Source organism: Vigna unguiculata, chromosome 4, assembly GCF_037176805.1.
Source record: "Vigna unguiculata cultivar grain cowpea cultivar isolate G323 ecotype 2 chromosome 4, ASM3717680v1, whole genome shotgun sequence".
Classification (NCBI taxonomy): domain Eukaryota; kingdom Viridiplantae; phylum Streptophyta; class Magnoliopsida; order Fabales; family Fabaceae; genus Vigna; species Vigna unguiculata.
In genome coordinates, this window is record NC_140795.1 from 25,059,562 (window position 1) to 25,069,639 (window position 10,078).

Below are 10,078 nucleotides of genomic sequence, written 5' to 3' on the forward strand. Positions count from 1 at the left end.
AGGCATGAGGGACCCGAAATGAAGTTGAAATTTATCACACCAAGACAAGCCAGTAATGATCAACATAGGCTGAAGGAGAAAATAGAAAAAGAAGAAATATAAACTGCAGAAGGAAGGGAAATTGAAGAAAAGGAAAAGGAAGAAAAGATAAAGATGATGTAAAAGGAAGTAGAGAAACAAGGTGTTATATCGAAGGCCACCCATGTTTAATTGCATTTGTTTACGAAAGCGACAACAATGTTGTAAGCCAAAGATTGGTGGAGAAACTCTAGTTACAACCACACTTTCATCCGAATCAAGCAAGGATCAAATTTAGTACAGGATAATGTGTGAAAGAAGTATTATGTGATATTGTTCCCACGAACTCTTGTCATCTTCTTTTGAGATAGCCATGGCTTCATTTTAAAAAGCTCAATATTGATGGACGTTCCCTTTGAGGCATGAGCAACATGAAATGAAGTTCAAATTTATGACACAAGGACAAGCCAGTAAGGATCAACATAGGCTGAAGAAGAAAATACAAAAAAAGAAATATAAACTGCAGAAGGTAGAGGAATTGAAGAAAAAGAAAAGGAAGAAAAGATAAAGTTGATGGAAAAGGAAGTAGAGAAACGAGGTTTAATCGAAGGCTACCCATCTTTAGTTGCATCCGTTTACGAAAGCGACAACAATGTTTTAAGCCAAAGATTGGTGGAGAAACTCTACTTACCACCAAGGTTTCATCCGAATCAAGCAAGGATCAAATTCAGTACATGACAATGTGTGAAAGAAGTATTGTGTGATATTGCTCCCACGAACTCTTGTCATCTTCTTTTGAGATGGGCATGGCTTCATTTTAAAACGCTCAATCTTGATGAACGTTCCCTTTATTTGAGGCATGAGGGACCTGAAATGAAGTTGAAATTTATCACACGAAGACAAGCCAGTAATGATCAACATAGGCTGAAGGAGAAAATAGAAAAAGAAGAAATATAAACTGCAGAAGGAAGGGAAATTGAAGAAAAAGAAAAGGAAGAAAAGATAAAGATGATGTAAAAGGAAGTAGAGAAACAAGGTGTTATATCGAAGGCCACCCATGTTTAGTTGCATTTGTTTACGAAAGCGACAACAATGTTGTAAGCCAAAGATTGGTGGAGAAACTCTAGTTACCACCACACTTTCATCCGAATCAAGCAAGGATCAAATTTAGTACAGGATAATGTGTGAAAGAAGTATTATGTGATATTGTTCCCACAAACTCTTGTCATCTTCTTTTGAGATGGGTATGGCTTCATTTTGAAACGCTCAATCTTGATGAACGTTCCCTTTATTTGAGGCATGAGGGACCTGAAATGAAGTTGAAATTTATGACACAAGGACAAGCCAGTAAGGATCAACATAGGCTGAAGAAGAAAATACAAAAAAAGAAATATAAACTGCAGAAGGTAGAGAAATTGAAGAAAAAGAAAAGGAAGAAAAGATAAAGTTGATGGAAAAGGAAGTAGAGAAACAAGGTTTAATCGAAGGCTACCCATCTTTAGTTGCATTCGTTTACGAAAGCGACAACAATGTTTTAAGCCAAAGATTGGTGGAGAAACTCTAGTTACCACCAAGGTTTGATCAGAATCAAGCAAGGATCAAATTCAGTACATGACAATGTGTGAAAGAAGTATTGTGTGATATTGCTCCCACGAACTCTTGTCATCTTCTTTTGAGATGGGCAAGGCTTCATTTTAAAACGCTCAATCTTGATGAACGTTCCCTTTATTTGAGGCATGAGGGACCTGAAATGAAGTTGAAATTTATCACACGAAGACAAGCCAGTAATGATCAACATAGGCTGAAGGAGAAAATAGAAAAAGAAGAAATATAAACTGCAGAAGGAAGGGAAATTGAAGAAAAAGAAAAGGAAGAAAAGATAAAGATGATGTAAAAGGAAGTAGAGAAACAAGGTGTTATATCGAAGGCCACCCATGTTTAGTTGCATTTGTTTACGAAAGCGACAACAATGTTGTAAGCCAAAGATTGGTGGAGAAACTCTAGTTACCACCACACTTTCATCCGAATCAAGCAAGGATCAAATTTAGTACAGGATAATGTGTGAAAGAAGTATTATGTGATATTGTTCCCACAAACTCTTGTCATCTTCTTTTGAGATGGGTATGGCTTCATTTTGAAACGCTCAATCTTGATGAACGTTCCCTTTATTTGAGGCATGAGGGACCTGAAATGAAGTTGAAATTTATGACACAAGGACAAGCCAGTAAGGATCAACATAGGCTGAAGAAGAAAATACAAAAAAAGAAATATAAACTGCAGAAGGTAGAGAAATTGAAGAAAAAGAAAAGGAAGAAAAGATAAAGTTGATGGAAAAGGAAGTAGAGAAACAAGGTTTAATCGAAGGCTACCCATCTTTAGTTGCATTCGTTTACGAAAGCGACAACAATGTTTTAAGCCAAAGATTGGTGGAGAAACTCTAGTTACCACCACGCTTTCATCCGAATCAAACAAGGATCAAATTCAGTACAGGATAATGTGTGAAAGAAGTATTATGTGATATTGTTCACACGAACTCTTGTCATCTTCTTTTGAGATGGGCATGACTTCATTTTAAAACGCTCAATCTTGATGAACGTTCCCTTTATTTGAGGCATGAGGGACATGAAATGAAGTTGAAATTTATGACACCAAGACAAGCCAATAATGATCAACATAGGCTGAAGGAGAAAATAGAAAAAGACGAAATATAAACTGCAGAAGGAAGGGAAAGTGAAGAAAAAGAAAAGGAAGAAATGATAAAAATGATGGAAAATGATGTGACCCCAACAAGCCCAAGCCCATATCAAGGCCCAATCACTAGAAGCATGATGAGAAAGATTCACATGGGCCTCTCACAAGATGATCAAGTCAATCATGGGCTTTTTACATTATTTACATGGGCTAAAGAAATCTCTAAAATATGAGATGATGCATGAAGGAAGTAGTCTAGATTTAAATTGGGCCATTGTTTAGGCTTTGCTTTCAATAAAAGCTAGAACACTTGTTGGGATCATTTGGGCCGAGCCCAATGTGCCACCTTTGGCCAAGAGTTACTAGAGTGGCTCTCCTTTTGGATGCAAGCAAAGCATGAACTAAGCAAGGAGCATGTGATGGAAGCATGGTGTGTGTGACTTGGGCAAGGAGAGTGTGATACGCCACTTGGCACCATCTAGACTCATCTACTACATCACATGGTCTACAATCAAGCTTCTTCTCCAAGCTACATTTGCATTTGATCTTTGTTGCATTTTCTCTTTATTTGGCCGGCCATGTGCCTATAAATAGAGCCACTCAAATACTGTAATGGTTACTCTTGAATTGCTAATAGATGCTAGTGTTTGAGATCACTCCACACTTCTATTAATTTGAGAGCACACATGGCTAACTTTCTCCTTCATCTCCTCTAGCCACCTTCCATACCATAGCTCCACTTCTACTCTTCATCTTCACCAAATTCTCCATTTCCGAGAGCAACCTTTCTCTAATTCTCCAAATTCCGCTGCACTTCATCTTCTCCTCAACATTCTCCATGGATTTCCTCCATCTCCTACTCCAAGGACGTCCATCAATTGGTATCTAGAGCCATCCAAGCCTTTGGTGCATCCATCCTCTTGGTTTGGGTAAGGTTCTTGGTCCATACTTGTCTCCTCTTTCATTTTCCGTTTTGTCTCTCTTCTCCACTGTTTTCTTCACTTTTGCTGCTGTTTTTTTCATGTTTTTAATGTTCTCCACCGTTTGACATTGAGGCTACATGAATCTCCATTGATTCACCTTGTAGTACTCCTTGCTTCATTGGTGCAAATCTGTTTTTAGGTTCCATTTTCGTTTTTCCAGCACTTGTTCTTTGGTTCTTGAGTTTTCTGCATTTTTATTCGGTGAATTCAGTCCTTCTTTGCATTTTATCATTTCAGTTATGTTTAAGTCATGTTCTATGCTTTGTTTGTGCTTTAATTCATCTTTTCCACCGTTTAATTGCATTGCTTACTGAATTGATTGAGTTTCCGCGCCACATCTCACAGCCAAAACACTATGATCCTTCAAGGAAGTGTGTGGATGTTTAAGGCCTGAATCCTCACTGTTTTTCATCCATTTCACCGATTGGATTGTGCTTTTGTGTGTCTAAGATGTTCTTCTATGATTCATGCTTGATTTCAGTTCATAATCAAGTTCTTTAGCTATGCTTTCCATAGAACATCTCCTACAATTTCAGAGAGCAAATCTGCTCCAGTTTTCTTCTGTTTTCTACCAAATCACTGCACGCACAGTCTCTGTTTTTAATTTTTTGTGAGTAACTCAGTGCACCAAAATTCAATCTGATTTTTGCCTCATTTAGTTAACATCCAGACGAAAAATACAAAAAAAGAATCATTCAAAAATGTTGAGTACAAAAAAAATGAAAAATCACGCAAGTTGAGGCTCATATTTCCGTTTTCTGGCACTGCAGTTTCCGAAAACTCACTGTTTCATTGCTGTTTTGTGCGTGTTTGTGTGTTTTTAGTGCTCGTTTTCACATGAATTTTGGCTTGAGTTTGTACTCTATATTGCTTCATTATTGATTTGCTTTGAAAGTTAATTCATCACTTCATTTGCTACTGCTTTGCAATGAGTACTTCAGCCATATGATTGAGCACTATTGTCTTGTTGTTTTTGCTGTTTTCATCTATTCTAGTGCATTTCTAGGTTCCTTTTGTGGTGCTTGCTTTTATTTTCCAGCCTTTAATTTCTTGCTTGTCACTTCTTGAACCTCCTTCTAGTCATGTTTCATTTCAATTCTCTTTTGGTTTAACATTTCTAATTAGCTTTTCTTGCTTTCTCCTTTGTTTGGGTTCATCTACTTGTCTTTCGGTTTTGGTTGATTAATGATGCTATGGAGTTTAGAATGGTTTGTATGATATGGTAGCATCTTAGGTGGTGGATATTGAAGTAGAATTTTAGCTTGTGTGCTTATCCTTTTCCTCACCTATTGAGAGTTTTGGACCTATTCATTTGAGAGTGTGTGTGCTAACTCCATTGCTTGGTATAGTTTTTTTTTTTTTGCTGTTTTGTTTTTTGGTGCAGGTTTGGTGGCTGTTTTGGCCTTAAAACCAAGGCTATAGTTGCTGTTTTGCACTTCATTTTGGTGGCTTAAGGTGCTTACAAGTGCCTTACTTGGTGGTGGTCTTTGTTCAAATCAAAAGGAGGCTACAAGCCAAGCTCTTGGCTCTTGATTTTGTGCAAATTGGCAGCACTTTGGCAGCACATTTGGAGTTGCATTGTTTCTTATTTTTTTGGCTTTATTTCTTTGTACTTTGTACTTCTTTTTGGCACATCTTATTTGGTACCATTTTGAAGCCTCCTTGATTGTGAAATTGCATCTTTTGAGCATCAAAATTTGAGATATTAAGTCGCTTGAGGTTGCTTCATTTTGAGTACCAAATTAGTGAACCAAAAATGCTTTCAAATTATCATTTGTATCCATGGCCTACTTAGGTGTCTTGGGGAACCAAAGGTGTTCAATCCCATCTCCTAAGTAGAACCTTTTTGATATTCTAGTGCAACGTTTTAGTAAGTGAGTGTGTTGAAAGTTCTAAGTGCTTTCTCACCTTGCTTTTAGGCCGCATAGTTAGACGCTTAGTGGTTTAAATTTGTGAGACCAAAGTCTCTAAATTTTTGCCATTTAGGGGTCCGTTTTTAGTGTTAGTCTTTTCTTTTCTTTGAGTCTTGTTTGTTAGTGCTTAGTGTCTCAAGTGATTCTATTTACTTAGCCTTAAACAATTGTGTGATCTTTGAAACCTTTTGCAAGTACATCTTGGCAAGGATTGGCCTTGGTACTTAAGAAGTCTTTTAGACTCACCTCGCCTACCTGGAGGTCTACTTGTGCTTGGTTTCTTCTTTCACTATTTTGTTAAAGTTCTAAGTTCTTTCAATCACCATGAGCACTAGAAGGGCTACTCGTGCTAGTACCCAACATCAACAACATGATGAAAACAACCTCCACACAAGTGGTGATGAGGAGGTTGAGGTTGATCCTAGAGTCCTAAATAATCTCTCTCAAGAGGTTAGGGACCTTAAAATTCAAATGGCTTCCATACAAGCCAATCTTCAATTAATTGCCAATCAACTTACCCCTCCCAACCACAATACCCGTGCCTCTCCTAGGCCTTCTCGTGCCCCTTCAAGGCATGAGTATGATTTTGAAGAGGAGGAAGATGAGCGCATTAACCTTAGACAATCGCCTCGTGTAAGAAGGCAAAGGCGCATACCTCCTCACCCAAAGGAAGTTAAAATTGATTTGCCTCATTTCTATGGGAAGGATAATGTTGAGGTTTTTCTTGATTGGGTTGCCAAAGTAGAACAATTGTTTGAGAGTCATGTTGTGGAGGAAGAGAGGCGTGTGTCTCTAGCTACTCTTAGCTTTCAAGGGCATGCTCTTAATTGGTGGACTTCCTTAGTCCTCCAAAGAAGGAGAAAAGGGCTACATGATATTGAGTATTGGAATGATCTTAAGGAAGCCCTTCATGCCCGCCATGTTCCCTCCTATTACAAAAGAGAGCTCTTGGACAAGCTCCAAAGGCTCCAACAAAGATCTATGTCTATAGAAGAGTATAGACAAAAGATGGAGCTCTACATCATGAGAGCCGGAATTGAAGAAGAAGAGGAACTTACCATTGCTAGGTTCTTAAGTGGACTCAATTACAACATAAGAGATAAAGTTGAGTTGCTCCCCTACCGCAATTTTAATGATCTTGTTCAAATGAGCATCAAGGTGGAGCAACAACTTTTGAGACGTCCTTCTCGCAAGGATTCTCCCTCTTTTTCTAAAAGTGATTTTCCAATGAAAGATTTTTCAAAAGAAAAAGAGTCCACTCTTAAGAGTCTTACAAAGGTAAGTGATAAGGGTGAATCCTCCACCAACAAAAGAGGTAGTGACATCAAATGTTTCAAGTGTCTAGGTAGAGGTCATGTGGCCGCTCAATGCCCTACCAAACGCACCATTGTGCTTAAGGGCAAAGACCTCTACACTAGCCAAGAGGAGTCATCTTCAAGTGACTCCGACACTTCTCATTCTAGTGATTCTCAAGAACATTCATATCCAAATGAAGGGAAACTTTTGATGATTAGGAGGCTTCTCAATAACCAACCTAGCATTCCTCTCAATGATCAAAGAGAAAATATTTTCCACACAAGATGTGAGGTTTTGAAAAACACTTGTTCTTTGATCATTGATAGTGGATCTTGTTGCAATTGTTGTAGCACAAGATTGGTTGAGAAGTTGAATTTGACTTTGTTACCCCATCCCAAACCTTACAAACTTCATTGGCTTAATGAAGATGGGGATCTCAAAGTTGAACATCAAGTGAAAGTCAAGTTCTCCATTGGGAAATTTAAAGATAAAGTTTTATGTGATGTAATCCCAATGGAAGCTTGCCATATTCTCTTGGGGAGGCCTTGGCAATTTGATCATAAAACCTTACACAATGGCCACACCAATGAGATCACCCTCCAACATCATTCAAAAACTTTTGTGTTACATCCCCTCACTCCTAGCCAAGTTGCTAGTGATCAAGTTCAAATGCGAGCTAGGAGAGAGGAAGAGAGTTCCAAGAACTCTAATGCTTCTAATGATTCAAAGGACAAGACAAAGGTAGAGGAAGTTTCTTCTTCTAAGGATGTTGCTCATGAAGTTCTTTTAACTCATAAAACTCTTTTGCACACTCTTCATAATGAGCAACCTCCCTTCCTCTTACTTTGTCAAGCAATCCTTACTTGTCTTGAACATCCTTCTCTTAAGGATCTACCTCCTTCCATTCGTGCTCTCCTTCATGAATTTGAAGATATTTTTCCAAAGGATGGCCCTCATGGTCTCCCACCTTTTAGAGGGATTGAGCACCAAATTGATTTTGTCCCAGGGGCAAGTCTTCCTAATAGACCTGCCTATAGGACAAACCCAATTGAGACTAAGGAGATAGAAACTCAAGTGAATGAGTTGCTAGACAAGGGATGGGTTCAAAAAAGTTTAAGTCCTTGTGCTGTGCCTGTGTTGTTGGTGCCCAAGAAAGATGGAAAGTGGCGTGTGTGCTGTGATTGTAGGGCTATCAACAACATCACCATAAAATATAGGCATCCAATCCCAAGACTAGATGATATGTTGGATGAGTTACATGGAGCACAAATATTTTCAAAAATAGACCTCAAAAGTGGTTATCACCAAATTCGTATTCAAAAAGGTGATGAGTGGAAAACTGCTTTCAAAACAAAATTTGGTCTATATGAATGGTTAGTCATGCCCTTTGGTCTAACCAATGCTCCTAGTACATTCATGCGCCTAATGAATCATGTCTTGCGAGATTGTATAGGCAAGTTTGTTGTTGTCTATTTTGATGATATCTTAGTGTATAGTACAAGCTCTAAACTTCATGTGGGTCATCTTAGAGTTGTGTTATCTCTTCTCCGAGACCACCAACTCTATGCTAACATTGACAAGTGCACTTTCTGTGTAGAGAGTGTCATTTTTTTGGGATTTGTGGTCAATAAGAGTGGGGTGCATGTTGACCCCGCAAAAATCAAGGCCATCCAAGAATGGCCTGTGCCAAAGAATGTTGGGGACATTAGAAGTTTTCATGGATTAGCAAGTTTTTATAGAAGATTTGTCCCCAACTTCTCCACCATTGCTTCACCCCTCAATGAACTTGTTAAGAAAGACATATCTTTTGAGTGGGGTGAAAGACAACAAAAGGCTTTTGATGATATCAAGACTAGGCTCACCCAAGCTCCCATTCTTGCTCTTCCAAATTTTGAGAAAACTTTTGAGCTAGAATGTGATGCTTCTGTGATGAAGGATTATCTTGTTTCCTTTTAGAGTTATGAATATGGTGAAGTTATTTAAGAAAGCTTTTTGAAAATTCCCACTGGACATTAAGATAGCAAGCTATCTAGATGTGAAGGTTCATTTCTCAAGCTCATGAAAGGAAGAAGAGAGTTGGATTCAAGCTTAAACTCACACAACATTAACAACACTTAAAGAACCAAAATGAAAGAAGAAACATTAAAAATGGAAAGCATAGAAGATGAAGCATGGAAGAAGCACGCCACTCATAGGGGGGGATCTAAGCCAACCAAGCCCTAGAGATGAGTGATGGTGCCGCCACTTGCAAGCAAGATAAGGCAAAGGTGAGTTCACTTCTAGGAAGGAGAGCTCACGAAAATTTAAAGGTTGAAACACAATATTTTAGAAACAAAATGATCAACCCTTTTACAAGACAAGGAGCACCCTTTAAATTGGAGTTCTTAGGGGTCCTTTAGCAAATACAAAAACATGAAAAAGGATTAACTAGCAAACCCTAAACCTAATGTGAGAGTGAGTCTTGGCCAAGTGAAGGAAGATGATTGGTGGAGGCATTCCCATGAGGATTCTAGGCCAAAAGAGGAAGGAGACCAAGTGACCTTCTAAGGCATAAACCACAAAGGCAAAAGGAGACAAGGTACATGTCTACTTTTGCTTTTGCTTTATGCTTTTTGCTTTCCTCTCTTTTCCACTTCATCCAAGTGCTCCAATCACCAAGTGCCACCTAGCCATGCTCTACTTTCTCTTAATTACCTACAAAACAAGACAAACAAGGATTAGCATGTTGGTTTAAGTTAATCTAATCTTGGTCAAAGGTCAACTTTGGATCAAAGTCAACAAGTCAACCAAAATAAATCAACTAGAAACCAACTTAGGGAATTCAAACTAAAGTAATGCAAAACAAAGATAAAGGTGATGGAATAGAAGACTCCCCTCTAGACATGCTTCTAGTGATCCTTCTTGATGGAGCTTCTAAGGAGGTGGTCATGCCTTCATCATCCTCCCCTTCTTGGAGAGAATTCGACCACGAATTCTTAAACCCTACATCAAAAGGAGAAAGGTCACAAACATTAAATGAGTTACTTATGTTGTAGCTTGGGGGTAAGTCTAACTCATAAGCATTGTTGTTAATTCTCCTAATGACTTGAAAGGGGCCATCCCCTCTAGGGAGGAGCTTAGACTTCCTTTGAGTAGGGAATCTCTCCTTTCTCAAGTGAAGCCAAACCCAATCTCCCT

General features: G+C 38.6%; 1 protein-coding gene across 1 annotated transcript; it reads left to right on the forward strand.

Moving 5' to 3' along the window:
- The first annotated feature begins 3,343 nt into the window (after positions 1-3,343).
- On the forward strand, positions 3,344-8,857 carry LOC146886965 (uncharacterized). Its single transcript, XM_085671954.1, has 2 exons — positions 3,344-3,638; positions 5,077-8,857. Exon 2 carries the CDS (start codon positions 5,930-5,932, stop codon positions 8,855-8,857), a length of 2,928 nt encoding a protein of 975 aa, XP_085528080.1. The 5' UTR covers positions 3,344-3,638; positions 5,077-5,929.
- Positions 8,858-10,078: the final 1,221 nt, after the last annotated feature.